Source organism: Rattus norvegicus, chromosome 10, assembly GCF_036323735.1.
Source record: "Rattus norvegicus strain BN/NHsdMcwi chromosome 10, GRCr8, whole genome shotgun sequence".
In the NCBI taxonomy this organism is placed as follows: domain Eukaryota; kingdom Metazoa; phylum Chordata; class Mammalia; order Rodentia; family Muridae; genus Rattus; species Rattus norvegicus.
In genome coordinates, this window is record NC_086028.1 from 90,006,606 (window position 1) to 90,028,978 (window position 22,373).

Sequence of the window (22,373 nt, forward strand, 5' to 3'; positions counted from 1 at the left end):
ACCATAGCTAGTTTCAAAATGAAAGGTTGAAGTGGGGAGGGGGCAGCTGGAACAAGAAGATAGGGAAAAGAATGGGGAGAAGGGTAAGCTGCAGCAGAGGCGGTGGGGGTCAGCACACAGTGGGACGGCTTTGTTACAGCTTGAACTCATGTCTCCCCCAGAGGCTCATCTGTTTGGATTACTGGTCCCCGGTTGGTGGTACAGCTTTGAGGTTTGGAGTGCAAAGGTTTGAGGTTTGGAGAGCTGGCTTCTGGCTGGTAGAGGAGAACCTCGGAAGGTAATAGCTCAGTTCCATCCAGGTCTAAGTCTCTTTGCTCCCTGGTCTCCTGTCACAGTGTGACAGAATGCTTTCAGGTTCTTCTCTGTTGAGACAGACTCAGACTTTAACACTAGGAGGAGGGCCAGCGAGAAGGCTCCCTGGGTAGAAGTGCTAGTTAAGTGAACTTGATGACCTGAGTTCCATCCCTGGATCTCACGTTGCCTCGACCTCCACGTGTACCATGGCATGCATGCACCAGCATACACCACACACACACACACACACACACACACACACACACCACACACACACACACCACACACACACACACAAACACACACACACCACATACACACACACCACACACACACAAACACACACACATAAACACACACACACAAACACACACACACACCACATACACCACACACACACACAAACACACACACACCACATACACACACACACCACACACACAAACACACACACATAAACACACACACAAACACACACACACACCACATACACCACACACACACAAACACACACACACACCACATACACACACACACCACACACACACACAAACACACACACATAAACACACACACACAAACACACACATACCACATACACCACACACACACAAACACATACACACACCACATACACCACACACACACACACACACACACACACACACACACACATGAAATACAATTAACCTAAAAAAAAGGGACATAGTAAAGGGTGGAGGGAAGCCTCTGACAGTTTATAAGGTTATTTATAAGAAATATTAAAACCACAGTGAAATAGCCAGAAGTTTAGCATAGGTGTTTCAGGAGAGTTGTAAGAATTGCTAAACTTAAAAAAAATTAATCTATTTACTTTACTTTGCCTGCATGTGTCTCTATAAGGATGTCAGGTCCCCTGGAACTGGAGCTGCATATAGTGGTGAGCTGCCACGAGGGTGAATTGAACCTGGGTCCTCTAGAAGAGCGGGCAGTGCTCTTAGACACTGAACTCTTTCTCCAGGCTAAACTTAAAGTGTTCTTCAGGATGAAGGGAAATGATTCTAGATTGAAACTCAGAACTACAGAGCAGAGTGGGGCGTACAGGAAGCGGTAGGTAGGTGGGTGAATCTCTTGCTTTCCTTATTTAAGAGATGAATAACTATTTAAAATAAAAAACTGAATTGTTTCGTGTGTATGTGTATATGAGTGTGTGGTGTATATGTGTGTGTGGTGTAGGCTTATGTACATGGCTGCATGGGTATACATGCATGTGTACTCACACACATACATGTGGAGGTCAGAGGAGAACATGAGTGGTGGGGTGTTCTGCTCTGTCACACTACACTGTATTTTCTCAAGACAAGGTATCTCACTGAGCCTGGAGCTGGGCTAGCTGCCAGGCAGCCTTCTGTCTCCCCACTTCTTCCCCATTGCACTGGGGTTACAGGGCAGCATATGCCCATGCTTAGATTTTTATGTGGTTGCTGGGGATTTGAACCCAGGCCCGCATGTTGGTCCAGCAAGCACTCTTACCCACTGCCACATCTCCCTAGCCTCACCATTACTATTAGTTTGTTTGGGATGCTTTCCTGTTATGTAGCCTAGGGTGTATTCAAACTTGCCATCCTTCTGCCTTACCCTAGTACTGGGTCTGCGGCATGCTCTGCTGTGAGTCACTGGGTAGAGTAATAAAACGCTAGGTCATAGTTCCGTAGAAAACACACTTGTCTCCATGAATTTATACAGTTATAAAGTTCATACCTGTGACATGGAATGATATAGTGTCCTGGTGTGTGAGAGGTCCGAGGAAGAAGAGTCCACCTCTGCAGACGACAAGGCTGGACGAGGAGGAACATTAGACAAGATGGCACGGAACAGATGACATTTGAGATGTTTTGAAAAGTAAGTGGAATTTTCCAAACGGAAAGAGGAAGGAAGGCCAGTCAGATGGGAAGGCATGGAACATTTAGGAGTGACAAGAATCTCTTGGGGAAAGGCTAGGTGATGGATCATGGCTAGGTGTCAGGTCTCTCTTCTTCCCACACGCTTCCTCCATGGTCTCTTATAGCTCAGGCTGGTTTTGAACTCCCTGTGTACTCAAGAACTATCTGGAACTTCTGGTCCTCCTGCCTCCTCAGCGCTGGAATTCTGGGCATCACATTCTGTTTGATGTGGTGCTGGGGATGGAGTCCAACGCATGCTAGGCAAGTGCCTTCCGATTGCACCACATCACCATCCCTACTTCTATTTTTTTTTTTAAACAACACTACCATTCTTACGTCAGGACTCACAGGTCCAGCCACTTCCTGTGGCCACCTCTTCAGCTCCAGCACTTGGCACCTTTCACACTTCTAAAGGTTTCCTATCTGGTGGGGAAGACCCAAGGAACTAGTGTAGGGATAGGAACAACAGCCAAGCAGTCTCTGAGGAAAATACCACAGAGCTAGTGAATTAGAGTTTGGAGGCAATACAGTGACTGTTCTGAAGTAGTTATCAGACACCAGCAACATGCAAGCAAGCATTTATAGACAGAGGCTCTGCACGGATCCATCTTTCCTAACACGCTTGCAGGCTGCATGGAAAGCATTTGACAGCTGCCTGTGATCTCATTGAGTGACTGAGGGAAAGAACGAAAACTGGAGGAAAGCAAAGAGAAATAGCAGTGTTGATGTCTCTGCGGAGGTGGGACTAACAGAGTTCAGGAAGTGGCCCAAGGCTACTATTTTTTTTTTTTTTTAAATCAAGCATCCAGGTGCAGACACCTGGGACCCAGATGCACACAGGACGCCAGGAGCGCGATGTCCTCTAGCGAACGCAGGCGAATCCTAGTGGGCGGAGGGCTGGGGAAGATTTCTGGAGAGAGGCGCGATGAATTTCCCCATCACACTCGCAGCCTCAGGCAGGGTCCAGGCGGACGCCGGAGGGAGGGAACTTTAGCTCTCGGCCCGCCCCGCTGTGTCCCACCCACCGCGTCCCCTCCCCTCCCGGGGCAGGAAAAGCAGCCGCGGGCGCCAGCTCGCCGTGGCGCGCGCGCGCGGCGCGAAGGGCGGTGGACAGGATGCGAACGCGGCGGCCGGGACAGCTCTGGGCCACTCTGCTGGCGCTGGGGGCGCTGGCGGGCGTTGTCGTCGGAGGTGAGCGCGCGGCGGGTGTGGGAACTGCGGTGGGATCGTGGGAGCTGGGGCTGAGAAGCTGGTCCTTCCTCCGGTAGCCTCGAGGGCGCATCAACGGTGGCAGAGACCCTGGCCTGGCCCGGGGAGCAGGGGCAAGATGGGGCTCTGCTGGGTCGTCCGGGTGCGCCGGCAGAAGGATGCTGCTCACCTGCTTGGGTGGGTGTGTGCGCTCTGGGTTGCCCCTTCCACCTCCCCCGAGTTTGTTCCTCTGGCTGCTCCTCTGTTAAGGAGGTACAAGATTCGGGCTCCATTCGTTCTGGGACCGACCTCTCAACCAGCGCTCCCTGACTGTGTGCAGGGAGTCAGCACAGAGGTCCTCGGGGCTGGCTTTGTCTTTTCCTGCGTGTGACCCACACCATCAGCTGCCTGAATCTTCAACTTTCAGGCTCATTAATGCTGCGGGGAACGGGAGTGATGCAGTCCGCAGAGTCCTACGGGAGCTGGAGGTGATGTTGCCTGGGGTGGAGAAACTGAGGTTCCAGGTCAGCTGGAGCAAGTTAAACCCTGCAGATGGTGTGTGTGTGTGTGTGTGTGTGTGTGTGTGTGTGTGTGTGTGTGTGTGTACACGTGTGTAATACGGTCTCATATATTTCAGGATCCTTCACACTCTGTGTAGTCGAGGGTGACCCTGAACTTTAGACTCCCCTGTGCCCCTCCTATTGAGTGCTAGGATTATAGATCTGTAACACCTCTCAGGGCATATAATGCTGCAGGGAGTTGAACCCAGGGCCTCCTTATGCCAGGCAAGCACTCTGTTAATTGAGCTACATCTCCAGACTGACTATTTGTTAAAGGTAAACTTTATTACGTTGCCTTTGGGGTTAAGCAATCTAAAAAAAAAAACAAAACAAAAAAACAACAACAACAAAAAAAAACCATTTGGGTGGCTACCTTGAAGACCCCTTTCTGATGGTACGGATGGACGTAGACATGGGACAGGGGCAGGGGTTTCAGAACTGATGGTTGGCCTGTGTTGTTGAAGCTTCCAAGTGAAAGATGAAAACCGCGGTCTTTAGCCTACATTGAACAAGCTTCGTGATCACAGAACGGGAACCGGGATCTCCAGCATTCTGCCCTGGAGATATTAGAGTTTCTTTTTGTCAGCTCCTTGTAGCTGTTGATGGGGAATGGGGAAATCCACCAGGAAAGCTGATGTTTCTAACAGATAGGCAAACTTTTATGAACTTAAAGCCTTTAAAAAATTTTTACTTCTCAAGTTTTAATTGGCATGCAATGACAGGCTTTGCTTGTGTACAGCAGGAAAGTGTGTTTGCAGACAACAGATACACTGTACAAAAGGTAGCTAGTCTTTTTTGTGTTAGGCAACTTCCAGTTCTTCACGGCTATTTTGAGATTATATTTGAAACATTTTGTAGTTTGTTTGTATCTCTAACTTTCAAATTTCTGAGTGTCGTCGTTGTCATTGTCATCGTTGTCATTGTCATCGCCATCGTTGTCATCATCATCATTATCATCATCATCATCATCATCTGTAGTTCGAGAAGAAAGTTATAGCACAGTGCACGGTTCAGCTCCAGTGAAGATGAAGTGTATCTGTTATTTCGGTCTCTCACTCTCTTCCCACCTCTCCTGAACCCCTCATTGGTTTGCAGTGCTCCTTATAGGATCACACTACCCTGCTATTCCTAAGCTTGGGTTTAAAGATCCTTTAGTCCTAGGTTGGGAAAGTAGGAGAACTTGAATTCTGTCCCTAGAACCTATTAAAAAAGCCTGATGTAGTGGTGTGCTTGTAATTCCAGTGCCCGGGGAAGACAGAGACAGATGGATCCTTGGGGCTCACACGTTAGCTAGCCTGGCCTACTTGGAAAGCTCAGGATAGAAAGAGATCCTGTTTCAAATTAAGTGATACTTCTGAGGAATGACACTCAGGGTTGTCTTTTGTCTCTGCCCAGGGACAATTGTGCATGAGCATGTATGTACTTGTGCATGCATGTACACAATCGTATACACACCAAAACCAACAAACAACGAAACCTATAGGATATCAGAGTCGTTGTGATTGGAATAATCTAAAGAGGTGATGGCTTGTGGTAAGCTAGCCCCAGACTCCCTCTGAGAGGGTGTAGAGTCCTGCTGAGGAACCGAGGATTTTAGAGCACCCTGTAAAAGAAGTGTCTGTCATACAAGCCGTCTCAGTGTTGGTGGCAGAGTTGCAAACATCACTAGGTCCCTGGGGAAGCAGGTGATGTGGTGACTTTGGGGACACACAGTGTGGAAGGGACACAGAACAGGGTGGAAGTGAGGTGCCACAGGAGGGCTGTCCCAGTAGGAGATTCTGCCCCGAGGAGACTGACTTTCAGTTTCTATGTACAAAAGTAATCTTTTTAGCTTCATCTGAATACTTTGTTTCCAGGCTTCTTGGTAGTGTATTCTCACCTAATTAGGTCAGCAATAATGAGGTGCTTAGTTCCCTTCTCCAGTCTGTATTCTGGGAGCTGTCCAACTAAGGCCCTCAGGATACCTCAGAGACACGAGGAAAGGCTTTTTGCTGGGGAAAGGGGCAGCTGGGATTTAAGCAAGTGGGATGTAGGTTTGATCCTCGGCTTTGCCCCTGATTGACCGTGTGATCTCGTCAATCTTAGTCCAGTTTCCTCACCTGTAAAGTGGAAACAGTGCCTTTCGTTTGCAGACTAAATGAGACACAGGCTCAAATGAAGTAAATGTTCGATGCATGGCGGCTCCTGTGTTCCATGCATGGCGGCTCCTGTGTTCCATGCATGGCGGCTCCTGTGTTCCATTATGGACTGCCGGGCTGTTGCTGCTTTGTGTGTTAGTGTGTTGCAGGCTCCCAGATGAGAATCCAGCTCTCACAGCCTCTTAATTCAGCCCAGTCCTCTCTGGGAGCTTGGCATATTTCAGCCCTTTTGGTCCTGCAAGAACCTACAGAGAAGGCGCAGGAGGAGAGATGTCCACACATTCATTCTTTTTTTCTGAGTCTCAACTATGCATAGAGAGGACGGAAAAACCCACCCGTAAGACTTCAGTCTCTACAGGGAGAGCAAATTGTGTATTTTGTTCAACACTGTGCTCGGTGCTTGGCACACAGGCACCAAAAGAATTATGTAGGGGATGATATAAAAAGCCACCTAGAGGTGATGTCTCTACGTGAAGAAATCTAATATTTACACATTTGTAGCCTTGGGTGTTCTACCTGAACTCTCTCTCTCTCTCTCTCTCTCTCTCTCTCTCTCTCTCTCTGTGTGTGTGTGTGTGTGTGTGTGTGTGTGTGTGTGAGAAAGAGAGGGATAGAATCTGTGTGTGTGTTTGAAAGAGTGTCTTTGAGTATATCATGTGTCTGTGTGTGAGTGTGTGTCTCTGTGTGAGTGTGTGTATGTGTATGTGTGTGAATGTGTGTCTCTGAGAGTGTGTTTCTGTGTGTGTTTGTGTCTGTGTATGAGTATGTATGTCTCTGTGTGTGAGTGTGTATGTCTCTTTCTTTGTGTGTGTCTCTCTGTATGTATGTGAGTGTGTATGAGTGTGTGTATGTATGTGAGTGTGCATGGGTGTGTGTGAGTATGTGAGTGTGTGTGTGAGTTAGTGTGTGTCTGTGTGTGAGTGTATGTATGTGAGTATGTATGAGTGTGTGTATGTATGTGAGTGTGCATGGGTGTGTGTATGTATGTGAGTATGTATGAGTGTGTGTATGTATGTGAGTGTGTATGGGTGTGTGTATGTATGTGAGTATGTATGAGTGTGTGTATGTATGTGAGTGTGCATGGGTGTGTGTATGTATGTGAGTATGTATGAGTGTGTGTATGTATGTGAGTGTGTATGGGTGTGTGTATGTATGTGAGTATATATGAGTGTGTGTATGTATGTGAGTGTGCATGGGTGTGTGTGAGTATGTGAGTGTGTGTGAGTTAGTGTGTGTCTGTGTGTGAGTGTATGTGTATGAGTGTGTGTGTTTTGCTGAGAAAGGGTTCTGTGTACACTAAATGTGTTTCACTTCTAGCCCACAACCCCGGCCCTTTGGACCTTTGCACTGTTGATCATCCTCTGATCAGAGGATGACAGAACACAGGATGTCCTCTGAAGTGTCTTCTTTTCCCTATCTTTGGAGGAGTCACTGGAACAGTCTTTTCTGTTCTTCCCCTTAAGTTCTTGAGCACAAGGGCAAAGGTGAGAAGTGGCATTTGTGACCTTGGAAGATGGGACAAGGAGGAAGTGGAGTGAGGAGGGGATCTGAATTCGACCCTAGATTTCCCCAATACAAACTCCTCCTTTGCAGCTCCCCACCCTTCTTGGCTCTCTGTTTATCATCTCCTCCAGCTGCAGGAATCCTGCCCTTGTTGGCAGAAACAGCCAGGAAGCGTGCCCACAGGAACCGCAAGTCATGAATCAGCAGACAGATAATTAACCGGGCAAGGGGTGTGTGTGTGACTGAGTGGCTTCAGGGATAAACCACTTGGCTTGCCCTTAGCCTCTGTGTTGCTCACAGAGTGGCCTGCTGTATCTCACCATCTCCCCTTCTCCCACCTCCCCAAATGGAAAAGATCATGTGCCTACTGCAAACTCAGGCCACTAGTGGGTATGAACCTAGGATCTGGGGATGATGTTGTCCAAGGCTGCTTTTCTTTGGAAACTACCAGAATTTATTGGAACTTGAGACTATGTGGCATAATGAACACCATGTCCAGGAACACGGTGTCCCCAGAAAACTTCGCCTTCTTCTAAGGGGCTAGGATTGGGGGTTGGAGATCTGGCTAGCAGTTAAGAGCACTTGTCGGTCTTGCAGATAAACTGGGTTCAGGTCCCAGCACCCACATAGTTGGTTCCCATTTGCCTGACCCTTTCTTCCGACTTCCTTGGGCACTGCATATATACATACATGCAGTCAAAATACTTGTACACATAAAATAACTGTATATATCTTTTACAAGGAGGGCCGGGCTAGAGAGATGGCTCAGTGCTTAAGAGCATCTAGTACTCTTTCAGAGGGCCTGGGTTCAGTTTTTAGCACCCTTAGGAGACAGCTCCCAAGTGTAATGGCAACCCTTGGGTGCACATGCTGCACATAGACTCATGTAGATGTGCACTACTTAGATTAGGGCTAGTAATCTCTCTGTCTCTCTCTGTCTCTCTCTGTCTCTCACACACACACCCACACACATACATGCACATGAAAATAAAGAAATCTTTTAAAAAAAACGAGTGTTATTTATCACTGAAGTATGGATGGGGTTTAGCATCCTCAGTGTGCACCTCTGTGTGTTTTGGTAAAGACAAACTATCACCACCATGATGGAGATAGAGAGTATTTTCAGTATTCTGAGAAGTTCTCTCCAGCTTCTTTGTTGTTGTTTTTTTTTTCTCTTCCCACTTCTGGTCCCTGGCTATCACTGCTCTGTCTCCTGTCCCCACAGATTTGCTTTTATAGAATGTCATAGAGAAGAAAGCACAGTGCATAGCCTTTTGAGCCTGGCTTCTCCCATTTGGGATGCCCTCGTCGTCCCTCTGAGCCGTTGCCTGTGTCAGTGATTCTAAGAGCTCATGGGGGGGGGTCATTCCATTCTACTGCAGTGAGGTATTACCCTGGAAGCAGTGCAGCGACCTCCACCAAACCACAGAAGTTCCACCAGTGTCCAGTCGGAGAGACACGTTTGAGGCATTTGAGTTTCTTAGTGCTAGATAAAGAATCGAGAGTCTGGTGGTGGTGCACGCCTTTAAGTTTAGCGCTAGGGAAGCAGAGGCAGGGAGATCTCTTGAGTACGGGGGGGCCAGCCTGGTCTGCAGAGCCAGTTACAGGACAGCCAGGGCTACACAGAGAGACTTTACTCCAAGAAGAAAATCAAAAACAAACAAAAGAAAGAACTGAGGAATTTTGTAACAATCCCTAGTTTTTTAGATTTTCATTATCCTTGGCCTTAAAAGCAACTAATATTTCCAAATATATTTCTATTATTCTTTTATATTTTGATATTATGTATTATGATCATTTTCCTCTCATTCATTCCTCCACCTCCTCTCAGATCCATTCCCCCTCCCAACTTTACATCCTCCTTCTCTTTCTCTGTTTTTCTATAACCCGGTGTCCCATTTGTGCTGTCTTTATACTCATGGATGTGGGGCCATTCCCTGGAGCAGGGTCCACCTACCAGGGACCGAATCCCTGAAGAAAACCAACTTTCCATTCCCCAGAAGCCATCGGCTGTCAACAGTGGCTAAGTTAGGGGCAGGGACTTTTGAGCCATCCCTCGTCCCTGTTGGAAGTCTGACGGCGTGATCTTGTGCAGGGAACCAGAGGTGCCTTGGGTGAGTAGAGCTGTCCTGCCACATCAAGATGCCAGTACTTTACTTTGGTCCCACCCTACATCTGGCTCTTGCGGTCTTTCTGCCTTGGTACCAGATGTTTTGTGGTCAAATAGGACATGTCACTCTTGAGGTCAACGGGCTGGTCTCTACGCCTGGATCCATTCTGCCTCTCATGTATTTGGTAGCATCTCTGAAATACAAAACAAAGCAAAATACCGCCCCCCAAAACAAACAAAGCAAAACAAGTCCTTAAACATCACATTGCTACAGAAGACTACGGCTGTCCCTGCCACCCACTTCCCTGGCAGGTCAGTGAGAAAGAGTGAGGTGCAGATGCGTTCACCACGAGACAGTCTGGTCTGCCCAATTTGGCTCCCAATTTGTGCCAGTTTTGACAGTGGTCACAGTCAGAAAGCTGGTGTTTTCTCCTCAGACCTCCCCGCCCCCTGAATAAGTACAGTTGTCACACGTGTGCCGATATGTTTTTTCTTCTTCTGTACTTTAACTTGTGCTGCATGCAACTTCCTTTTCTGTAGAAAATTTTCTCAGGAAAAGAGAAGCAAGCTTGTGGTTAAGAGCTTACGTCACGCATGGCTTTGTGGGCTTTCATGCCAGTTTGCTGGAGGACTGAGCAAGTCACCTTATCTGTAGGCCTTCTTCCTGGTATCTCAGGCTGTGGAGTGGGGTGAAAGGGCCGATGAGGCTTCTCTCTTTTTCTTTCATTTCTTACCAGAGGAGTTTCTCCTTTAATGTCTCAGTGATTCAGAACTCCAGGCAAAGATTCTTTGTGACGTGAGAAGTCCTGAGGTTAGAGTTGGGCTTGACATATTGCACTAGAAGGGAGTTCCAGGAGACTGTCAACCCTCTTTGCTGATGAAATTCTTAGAGGCAGAAACCCTGGTGTGTGAGCTCTCCCAGATTAGTCCCTTTCTCCAAGTGTTTGTGAGGACTGTATTTGAGCCTCTCACCAGAGGTTGGGGAGTGCCGAGTCTCGCAACTTGGGAATTCTACACTTGAGAACAGAGCACGCTTTGCCCTGAGCGATTCCAGAAGGCCTTGGGATTGGCTGGTCAAAGTTTGGTTTTCTTCATTCTCTTCTATTATTATCATTGATTCACAAATAAGAATTCTGTATCTGGTGTGCAACATAATTTGAAATGGAAGCATTGGGAAATGGCTATATCGAGCTGTAGGACACACGGATTAGCTCACACAGCTACCACTTATTCCTGGTGAGAGACCTAAGCTGTCTGTTTACTTATTTTTTTTTTTATCTTATTTTGTTTTACTTTTTGAGATATGGTCTCTGTCCGTAACCCTGGCTGTCCTGGAACTCATTCTGTAGACCGGGCTGGCCTTGAACTCTGACCTTTACAGAATAGGAGGAAAACCAAGAGATCTATGTATGACATGGTGACTAGAGTTTTCAACAGTGTGACTTATACTTTAAAATTGGTGCTTTTGAAAACAGCTGGGCTTAGTAACTCACACCTTAAATCCCAGCACTTGGGAGGCTGATTTCTATTATTTTTTTTATTTCTTGAGACACTGTCTCTTTTAACCTAGGCTGGTCTTGAACTCACTTTTTTTGGAGGGGGGGTTCTTTTTTTGGAGCTGGGGACCGAACCCAGGGCTTTGCACTTGCTAGGCAAGCGCTCTACCACTGAGCTAAATCCCCAACCCCTTGAACTCACTTTTTAATGAGGCTATCCTTGAACTCTTGATCCCCTCTGCCTCTACACTGAGGTGTTGGTTTTCTGTGTACTACCAATCCTGTCTCTGATTTGTAATAATTGTTGCCAAACAATCTTCCATAAACAGTAAAACTGATCTGCCTTCTTACCAAGATTGGTTGACAGAGCTGTTCACACCACAACTGCCTGGCGCCAGACCATGGAGAGCTGTGTAGGGGTGCCCCTGAACTGCAAAGCTGGATACCTAGGTCACCTCCAGGACACCACTGAGCTGGGTGTGAAACAGAGCATCAGAGCATGGTACAGGCACGTCTCTTCTGTACACCGAGTGAGTCAGTTGTGGGTGGGACTGCCGTGAATAAAATCTTCCAGAATTCTAAAATGCAGCATTTGACCTAGACTTTAGGCCATGAGGAAGAATTATCCACTTGTATACCAAGGGACTTCAGGTCCAAGAATGTTATTTATGGCTTCTAGAGTATTAACGGTCTTGTTGACACCTTCTGGTTCTGAAAGAATATACATTATCAGGACCAATAGCATCTTGAAGATCCTTTAATCAAGTACAGAAAAGTTGAAAGGGAGTTCCTAAGAAGTGAGGGACCCACCCACATCACAAACTAGGTTAGTGACTGGTGAGATCTGGTCCTGGGGATTCCTGTTTCTTGCCAGGGTGACTTTCTCCTTATGTCCCATCATAGACAAAGGGCCTGCTAATGTGTGACCCTGAGGTAGAAGAGAGGTGCAATTATGGTGCTGGAAGCAACCGGGGGAAGGGAAATAGGGAAGATAACAGATCATTGATTGAACAGTTACCGTGTGACTGTTTCATATATGTTACCTCGCCTAAACCTCGTGCAGTAAATATTATGCCCATATTTGGGAGGCTGAATTGGTGGGGAGGGGAGGGGATAAAAATAGCTGTCTGGGCTTTTCAGAGTTTGTCTGATAAAGCTGGGTGGCCCGCTGAGTACTTGGGGGCAGCTGTAAATCTTGAGTAGGCATGTGACCCGGCTTTAAAGAGAGCCCCAGAGAGTTGGGCGCCACCTAGATCATAAGGTCTGCAGAATGGCACGGACTTCAGACCTCTCTGACTGACTACGCTCCCTACCACACCCACTCTGTCCCTCCAGGGCTGTGTTAGCTTTAGGTCACAGTGTTTGGAGGATGGGATTTTCCTCTTCATCCATGGCTTCCTAACTAACCCCTTCAGATGTGATAAGCAGACATGATCTGACTTCACTTGTAAAGGTAGGGTCCTAGTGGCTGGAGGGGGCCCTGAATTGGGATGTCCAGTAGTCAAACACTTTTCTAAAGTGGGTGTACTTGTTTAGGTTCAAATCCTCCCTCAGTTCTACATGCCTAATCCATCAGCAAGTCCTTGGAATAGAGTCTAGAGTCCAACCATACAATCAACACTGCTGCCCTTTCAATACAAACCAACTGTACCCCAACCCATCCATCTTCCTTCTGGCTCCCATCCTGTGCTTGGTGGTCAGGCCAAGTATTTCCCCTTCGCTTCGGCTCAGATTCCTTCAGCATCCCTACTGTGTGGTGCAGCCTGAGCTCCCAACCGAGTGCTGGTCCCTAGTTCTCCAGTCTCCCCTGCCTCTCTCCTCATTCTCTTTCCTCTGTCTTCCTGCTATTTCTTCCACAGGAGGAGGTCCGGCCATCCAACTTTGGCCTTTGTTCTTTGGTGAATGCTTCCCCTTATCCACTCTGTAGCATCATTATAGAAAGTCAACCTCCCAGAAGAACCTTTCTGTAGCCGACACCGGCAGACTAGTTTAGTCCAGACTGCTTTGCCTTGCTGTGTTTGGAAGCATTTGCCTCTGCTTTTGCTGTTTTCTTTTTTTCCCCCCGTTTTTGTTTTTGTTATCACCTTCCTGACCAAAACATGAGCATCACCAGATCAGGGGTTTGTCTAGTTTATCCGTGTGTCTCCAGTGCCTGGGAGAATGCTGAGTGTAAGTAAGTGCTCACTGAATGCTTGTTGAGGGAATGAATGAATGAGTGAATGAATGAGTGCCAAATTGATATACATTGGTGGAAAGTTTTAAAGCTAAAGGACCTCCTCTGACCTTACTCATGAGTGGATGGAACATGGCAAAGTTTCCATTCCAGGATGGCTTTTTATTGTTGTTCCAATTCGTGGAAGTACATAAGGACACACTGTTCATCAAAATAATGTCTCGTATGGCTATGGAAGTGAAAATCCACTTGGAATTAATTTCTTTGGGTTGTTGTGACCAAGTCCATAAACTGGTGACTTAGGACATCAGAAACGTGTGTCTGAGGTTCTGGGTAGAACCCATCTTTGCCTCTTTTTAGCTTCTAGTGGTGACTGGTAGTCCTTAGTCTTCCTTGCTTCTAGCTTTTTCACTGCAGTCTGTCTTTGATGCCATTTGGTGTCTGCCTTCTGCGTCTGTCTTCATGTGGGGTTTTCCCTTCTTACAAAGGCGTTGGTCATCTTGGTCCACACTATGACCTCATCTTGTTTACATCTATGTGACCAAATAAGGTCACATTCACAGGTACTGGGGGTTAAGACAGCAGCGTCTCTCTCTCTCTCTCTCTCTCTCTCTCTCTCTCTCTCTCTCTCTCTCTGTGCATAGGTGCATGTATTCAACCAATAATGTATTTTAATATTTACTCTTTTTTTTAAAAGATTTATTCATTTATTATATATAAGTACACTGTAGCTGTCTTCAGACAACACCAGAAGAGGGCATCAGATCTCATTACATGTGAGCCACCATGTGGTTGCTGGGAATTGAACTCATGACCTCTGGAAGAGCAGTCGGTGCTCTTAACCGCTGAGCCATCTCTTCAGCCCCTTAATATTTACTCTTGGTGGAGGCAAATCACACACAGTTTGTATTGTTAAATTTCACATTTAATTAGCTTGGATGCACTTAAGAAATGATTTAAAAATCTGAAACCAGATACCCCTGCACCACAGTCTTGGGTTTGATGAGACACTGCAGTCTAAGCTCTTTATTGATGGAGCAATGACCCTTGGAGCCTTTTGTGCTCTCTCTGTCTCTCTCTGTCTCTCTCTGTCTCTCTCTGTCTCTGCTTGTCTCTGTCTGTCTCTGCTTGTCTCTGTCTGTCTCTGCTTGTCTCTGTCTCTCTCTGTCTCTGTCTCTCTCTGTCTCTGTCTCTCTCTGTCTCTTTGTCTCTGCCTCTCTCTCTGTCTCTCTGCCTCTCTCTGTCTCTCTCTATCTCTTTGTCTCTGTCTCTCTCTGTCTCTCTCTGTCTCTGCTTGTCTCTGTCTGTCTCTGCTTGTCTCTGTCTCTCTCTGTCTCTGTCTCTCTCTGTCTCTGTCTCTCTCTGTCTCTTTGTCTCTGCCTCTCTCTCTGTCTCTCTGCCTCTCTCTGTCTCTCTCTATCTCTTTGTCTCTGTCTCTCTCTGTCTCTTTCTTTCTCTCTCTCTTCCTTTGCTACCCTTAAGGGAAAAATAAAAACCAAAAATGTTCCTTGCAGCTTGTTCTTGATAAGCCACGCACGCGTGCACAGGGCCCTTAGCATGAGCTGTTTGGTTCATTGACTCACCCGCCCAGGAGTCTGCAATGGAAGATCAGGCACCACCTGGGTCACCCAATGACCCCCATGGACCTAAGTGGGAAGTGGCTAAATCTCAGGGTCAGGGCTGAGGCTCCAGGCCAGGAATTTTCTCTGGCAGGCAGCAAGAGAGATCTGCCTGGTGGTCATTAGCATGGACCGTGCTCCCTTCTCACCCGATCTAAGTCCTGAAGGTCCCTGGCCTCATCGGGGTGTACTGACGGCCCCTACATTCTGACATCCTGTGTCACTGGACAACATGTCCTCGACACAGCCCTCTCCAATGCATCATAACTTCCCCTGGTTCCAACTCCCTTGCTTCCTTTTTGCCTGTTTTTTTCCCCCACCCTTTATCTTGTTTCTGGTTCTGTGAACCAGGCTGAAAGGCCAGACCACAACCTCACGTTCCCACTTTCCAGGCAAACTTCTTGACTGGCCCTGCCTGTGTTTCCCAGTGACTGTCTTCTCTCAGCCACCGTTCCTAGATGGGGTTTTGAACGCACACCCCTTGCTCTCTTTAGATTTTCACCTCTGATACTTTGGCCCTCACCCTTGTAGCTCGAACCTTCTCTTCAGGGCATAGTTAGCTTTGTGCCCTGTGTCCTATACCGTAACTTTAAGGAATTGGGAAAAAAAATTAGCAAAACATTTGTCTGCTCTAAATAGCTCGAGGCTAAGGATAAAAAGGCAACAACAAAACCAACTCCGGTCCCAGCATTCATTGAGCACTTTATGTCCACCAGCTGTCGCATTCATCAATGTTCATTTAAGTTTTACGACAAGGACGGTCCTGGTCAACCTTGCTTGGCTTCTCTCACACAGGTTTTGGGGAGCCATCCATTGTTTTCTCTGACATTCTGGTGAGGACCCACCCCCACTTCCCCAGAAAGCCCTTCTGGACTACCGAGGCAGAGAAGGAATCCAGGCTTTATGAATGACTGAAAACAGAGGGTGGGAGGAGGCCCGCACGATCAGAAGGGAGGGGCAGCCTGGGAGTAGCAGGCCTTTGAATTAGCTTGGGCCCGGCTCAGAGACCTCTGATGAGTCAGCCACTTTCAACCACTGCATTCCAGGGCTCCTGCCTTGGCTGGAGAGGTTGTTGGTGGATCATTGGTTCTTCCACTATTAACCTGGTATTCAATAAAAATAAGACATCAAGGGAACAGGGTAATGGACTTCCTAAAAGAGCAGTTCAGCCCACCCTCTGAGGTCACTGACTGCTGGTACACTGGAAGGGGCCTGCTGTCTCTTATTTCACATTTGGCAAGGCTTTCTTTTGTGGCTGCAAGTCAAGGACTCATGGAGAATGGGTGAATGGTTGAAGGGGTAAACCGATAGACTGGGAAGGGTTTTGTGGGCTGGGCTGTTTAAATGGCTCAGGAAGGTGAAGGCGATTGCCACCAAGTCTGACAGGCTAAGTTTGATCCTCAAGACCTACACCGTAGAAAGAGGGGGCAGCCCTCAGGTTGTCCTCCGTCTCCACCCATGTGCCCATTCATTCTTTCTCATTCTCCCTCAAACAAACCCAATAAAGGTAGAAAAGAGAACTTGGCTATAGACACTGCTTTTCATCTTAACTCTTTCCCCTTGGGTTCCTCTCCTTCTAGTGAGCTTTGACGGTGGGTGTTTCTGTCCAGGATCACTCTTTGCTACCAGTCTCCATGGAAACTCCCCAAAGGAGTCTCTGTCCAGCCCCAGGGGAACAGCTGTGAGGCTAAGGTCTGACCTGACTGCCCTTGCAGGGAGAAGCCTTGGGTGGCGCTACTGATTTTGTGGGCTCAGAACCTGGCATCTGTGGAAAGATCAGCTACCTTTCCTCAGTAGACCTTGCATTGTTGAGAATTGCCCCCACTCTCATGTGCTGGGGACAGGCCTGGAGCCAGTGGCACAATTGGCATTTTGTAATTTACACACTCAGACTCTCTCACACACTCCACACTCACACCCAGACTCATACACACACACTCAGACTCAACACACAGTCTCTTTCTCTCTCTCTCTCTCTCTCTCTCTCTCTCTCTCTCTCTCTCTCACACACACACACACACACACACACTGAGACTCACACACACTCTGAATCTCTCTCTCACAAACACATACATACACATCCACACTCTTTCTCACACACACATTCACACACTCAGACTCATTCTCTCTCTCTCTCTCTCTTTTTCTCTCTATTCATATGTGAGAATAGAGCCAATAGTTATTCACCAGCTTGTGGCGGTGTCTCACTGGTCACATGTGGAATGGAAAAAGGCCTTGGAAGCAGGACAGAGCCCAGCCTCTGAGGAACCCTGGAGCTTTTAAACGGTGCTTCAAGGATTCCATGGACAAGCCAATGTCTTGAGGAGATGAGTGATGAATGCTATCATTATGTTATCTGAGGTTCCATTATATATTATATGTGTGTGCTTATCTAAATCTATACCTAGATATTGCAATAGAATCTTGCTATGATTGGCCTGCTACTTGCAATGTGGTCCAGGACAGCTCCAACTGGACAGTAATCTTGCTGTAACCACCCGACTGTTAGAGTTATGGGTGTGCACCACCAAGCCTGGGTCCGCAGGCCTTATTCTTAAACTCAGTGTAGAGTGTTTAGAAATCAGTTTGTTTGTGGCAAAATAAAACTATTTAGTCCCAAACCGTTCAGTTGGTGCCAGTACGTCTTTGGGCTGCTTTAGGCAGGCAGGCCTCAAGGGTCCAATTGATCTTTCCTTGTTTTTCTCCCTCCTTTCTCCCTTGCATCTTTTTTCCTTTCCTTGTTTTATTTCCATGCTGGGGGATGAAATCCAGGGCCACATGCATGCTAAGCATTCATTGTACTTGTTTTTTCAGCCTCTTAAAATGTCATTGTTAAAAGAGTGAAAGGTACTATGTTCATACAAACACACAAAAAGAACACACATGAAAGATTTTAATCAGTTTAAAGAGTGTGGGGACCGGCAAGGTGTTAGGACTAGTTCAAAAGAGAATTCGAGGAAGGGAGTCTTAGAGTCGGTCAGTCATGTGGAAATGACTTGGCTAATAGATTCTTTAAAAATTGGCCAATGCCTGTAAGAACAATAACCTTTAACCTTCGGGGCTCATGCTCTCTACCAGGTAGACACTGCTGACATTTTTGTTGGATGAGAATCATGTGTGTTTCTCTCATAAAAATAGATTTACATCATCATCAATCTTCTGTGTTAATCTCTACTTGTGCAAAGTTGTAAACCATCCTAATCAGTTCAAGACACAGGCGCAGATAGTCTCTGACCAAGGTGCGGCATTTTCTGAGCGTGTCCCTCTCAGCTGTCGAGGTAGCTAGATGTCACTCAGAATAGATGTTTGACTAGATGAGATGTTCTGGAGATATTGAGACAACACCCCAGTAATTAGGATAATTTATTTGTAAATAGATTTGCTGTGGGCAAAGCCAAGAGGTAAGAGTATTGGGCAGAGGAAGCCCTTCAGAAAGTCATGAGGGACTGGTCAGGCTGTGTCTTCCTGCTCCAGGGTGATAAAGACCTCCCTGAGGCACAATAGGCAGAGATGTTTTATTTGTCTGAGGCCAGGGACACAGAGCCAGGGGAGAGGCTTCCACAGAAGCAGCTGCCTGGGGTTCACTTCCTGGCTGCATTTCTCAGCGCTATTTTGGTCCTCTTGGCTGTCCTTGCTCCCCACTGCAGTCTTCTCTCTGCTGTTTGTCAACACAGACTCTTCACTTTTGAGTGGCATCTGAAAGCATCCTCTTGGCTTATTGAATTTTTGCAAAACTCCTCAGAGATAGGTCAGTCATTTCACAGAGAGGAGGTGAGCTGCTCAAGGGCACGTCGTGGAGCACAGGCTTTGCTTCGGAATGCCTCAGAAGTGCCTGCCACGTTCTTCCAGCTTCCGTGTGTCTTTCCTGAGCTCTGGTTTAGCCGTTCTCAACCTTCCTAATGCTTCGGACCTTTCAGTACGGTTCCTTGTGCTGTGGTGACTCCTCCCAGCCATAAAATTATTTTGTTGCTACTTCATAACTTTAGCTTTGCTACTATGATACATCATAACAGTAATATCTGTATGATCATTTATGTAAATGTTATGATATGTCATATACATGTCATAACAGTAAATATCTGATATGTAGGATATCTGATGTGTGGGGCCCCAAGGGGTCGCGACCCACAGGTTGCGAACCACCTTTCTAGTTCTTTAGTGCATTGAATGTTTGGTCCCCAAGAAAGATGTATTGGAAAGCCAGAGATGAATTCAGACGGTGGGACACGGCCATTATGGTTACCCTGCTTTCATTAAAGCCCCACAGCTTTTACATGTTAATCTTACTGAGCCCTAGGTCCTCTGTGTAGTGGCTGTGACTGCGACTAGACAATTGGAGAAGGCACAGGACCGTTAACGCTGGGTCTTGGCTTTTCATTCGCCCAGTACAGGTATAAAACCAGTCACTGATTAAAGCCTTTCTATCAGTTACGATGGAACGCTGGGGTCTGTTACTCAGTCTTGCCAGCTACTGCTGCTCTGGCTTCATGCGCTGATAAAGGAGTGAGTTTCTCCTCATCTCTGTTGTTTTCGTTCTTGTGTAGTAGCCCATGTTTGGTAAATGTCTAGTGGGTAGGGGTTAGGGCGTTTGTATGTACCTAGGAAGTGTTCAGCAGAGTGTTTGGGAAATTTGGGGTAGTCGGAGCAGGACGGTCACTGCTCTGAGCAAATCAGGTGCTAATGTCTATGCCTCTTCATTGCAGAGTCCAACATCTGTACCACGAGAGGCGTGAACTCCTGCCAGCAGTGTCTGGCCGTAAGTCCCGTGTGTGCCTGGTGCTCAGATGAGGTAAGGTGCCTCAGCTTTATCTGTCAGTGCAAAACCACAAGTCTTACCTCAAAAGGGACGGGAGGCAGTTTATCCTGGAGCCAAATGTAGGTGACCGTGGCCAAGGGACATAGATTCGGGTTGCTTCAAATACTGTGTTGCAGCACGACCACCACTATGATGAACGTTTTCATAGTAACAGAACGAAGAAGCTAACAGATCAAGGTAGTTTAGACATACATAGGCAAACCATCAGGTGGGGTGGTTAGAGCAAAGAGAGCAAATCTCTGTCACAAGTGTCCGATGCTACCTCCTAACAGTCCCAGCCACTGTGTTGGTGGACGCTAGGAGGCTGCACATTTTAGAAAGGCGTTTCCATGGTATTAAGAATGTTAGTGAGACCCAGCGGTGGGCGATCAGTAGCTATTTAGGGGGTAGTGTAGCCCCGAATTATTTGTCGTCCGACCTGTAGCATTCATCTGACCTTGCTGAATGTTCACCACCAGTGTGGCTTCCCATCTCCACCACAACTTGCCCCAGACACCTCATTTCCCTAGATTTAAGTGCTTCTGTATAGGTGCAGACACACAGAACTATTTCCTTCCTTCTGAGCAAGACCAGGCAAAGCCTTCCCAAGCCGCATGGTGGAAAATGGTAAAGAGACCTGAAGCCAGTTTGCTTGGACGTCATCTTTCTTGTCATGACTGCTGCTACCGTTCATCCCCTAGCCTTTGCTCGATTTGGGCTGGAACATCTCACGCAGGAAGGACTTTACTCTCCAAATGAGAGAGGTGCTAGCGGGGTAGAGGGATGCCGGCTTATTTTTTGACCCCAGAACAAAACGAAACCAAACCAAACAAAAAAAAACCCCTAAAAACCCAGAAGAGGAATCTTGTGTGTGCGCTTATGTATGTGTTTGTGTGTGCTTGTGTGTGCTGTTTGTGTGTGTGTGCTTGTGTTTGTGTGTGCTTGTGTGTACATTTGTGTATGTTTGTGTATGTGTTTGTGTGTGTATATGTGCTTGTGTGTGCTTGTGTGTATGTTTGTATGTGTGCTTATATGTATGTTTGTATGTGCTTGTGAGTGTGTATGTGTTTGTGTTTGTGTGTGTGCTTATATGTGTGTTTGTATGTGCTTGTGTGTATGTTTGTATGTGTGTTTGTTAGTGCTTGTGTGTATGTTTGTATGTGTGTGTTTGTGTGTATGTTTGTGTGTGTTTGTGTATGTGTGTGTGCTTGTATGCTTGTGTGTATGTTTGTGTGTGTGCTTGTGTGTATGTTTGTGTGTGTGTTTGTTAGTGCTTGTGTGTATGTTTATATGTGTGTGTTTGTGTGTATGTTTGTGTGTGTTTGTGTATGTGTGTGTGCTTGTGTGTGTGCTTGTATGCTTGTGTGTATGTTTGTGTGTGTTTGTGTTTGTGTGTGTGCTTGTGTGTGTTTGTTAGTGCTTGTGCGTATGTTTGTATGTGTGTGCTTGTGTGTATGTTTGTATGTGTTTGTGTGTATGTTTGTTAGTGCTTGTGTGTATGTTTGTATGTGTGTGTTTGTGTGTATGTTTGTGTGTGTTTGTGTATGTGTGTGTGCTTGTGTGTGTGCTTGTATGCTTGTGTGTATGTTTGTGTGTGTTTGTGTTTGTGTGTGTGCTTGTGTGTGTTGGTTAGTGCTTGTGCGTATGTTTGTATGTGTGTGCTTGTGTGTATGTTTGTGTGTGTGCTTGTGTGTGTGCTTGTATGCTTGTGTGTATGTTTGTGTGTGTGCTTGTGTGTGTTGGTTAGTGCTTGTGCGTATGTTTGTATGTGTGTGCTTGTGTGTATGTTTGTATGTGTGTGTTTGTGTACACTTTATTGAGATCCTCTTTCCTTCTCTTCTGACAATGGGACCCCTTTATCTTCTTTCCTTCCTCTCTTCTCTAAAGTATCAATGGATGAAGGAGCACAACTCCTTGGTGAGGACCAGACGATGACAGGAGAGGGCTAGCTGTGTCTAGGCAGAGGGTTTGTTGTGTCTAAGTCCCTAGGGAATGAACATGTCTGAGGGAATGGCTATGTTTGCGGCCTGGCTGGGAATTTGGAGCTGGGGAGAGCTGATGGGGAGGTAGGGGATGCCTGTGGCTGGAGCGGTTCCCAGCAGTTATGGCAGAAGTGAGTCAGCACCCCCGCAGGTGGTTACCTGTGCTGCCGGCCTGGCTGCTCCTCAGAGGCTGATTCAGTCACCAGAGCTATAGTCTGCCCTCCACAGCTCCGCAGCCACCCCAGCTATTTCCTGATCTTTGTCTGCTTCTCTTCTGGATCCTCTGGGTTTCCTAAAAAGGCAACCTCCTGGGCAGACTGCGGAGGAAGGGAGCAGAAGACTGTGTTTACCCCCTGGAGGAGGGCTGCCAGAGCCTCCAAGGCCAGCTCCATACAGCCTTGGCCTCCGCTGCTCAGCACGGGGAACTGCTTCTAGGGGCAGCTGCCTAACATCTGGGCCAGATTGATCTCATTTAGCGAATGAAACATCCTCTGGGGACGGCTTGGGGGAGGGCGAGCCCATTCTTCTCCACCCCACAGGTGCCCCTCCCCTCTGGGATGCACTGGAGGCTCAAGTGTGGCGTGGCTGTCTTC

The 22,373-nt window shown here is 47.1% G+C and overlaps 1 protein-coding gene across 2 annotated transcripts in view; it reads left to right on the forward strand.

Moving 5' to 3' along the window:
- The first annotated feature begins 3,321 nt into the window (after positions 1 to 3,321).
- Positions 3,322 to 22,373, forward strand: part of Itgb3 (integrin subunit beta 3) — a 57,861-nt gene continuing 38,809 nt past the window's right edge. Inside the window, exons 1-2 of one of the 2 annotated variants that reach the window (NM_153720.2) lie at positions 3,322 to 3,407; positions 19,707 to 19,792. In NM_153720.2, the coding sequence (NP_714942.1) occupies positions 3,332 to 3,407; positions 19,707 to 19,792 (162 nt within the window). In that variant the 5' untranslated portion in view covers positions 3,322 to 3,331. Of the gene's footprint in view, positions 3,408 to 3,858; positions 3,893 to 19,706; positions 19,793 to 22,373 lie in introns of those variants that run through there. The other variant, XM_063268800.1, reaches the window with a different exon arrangement.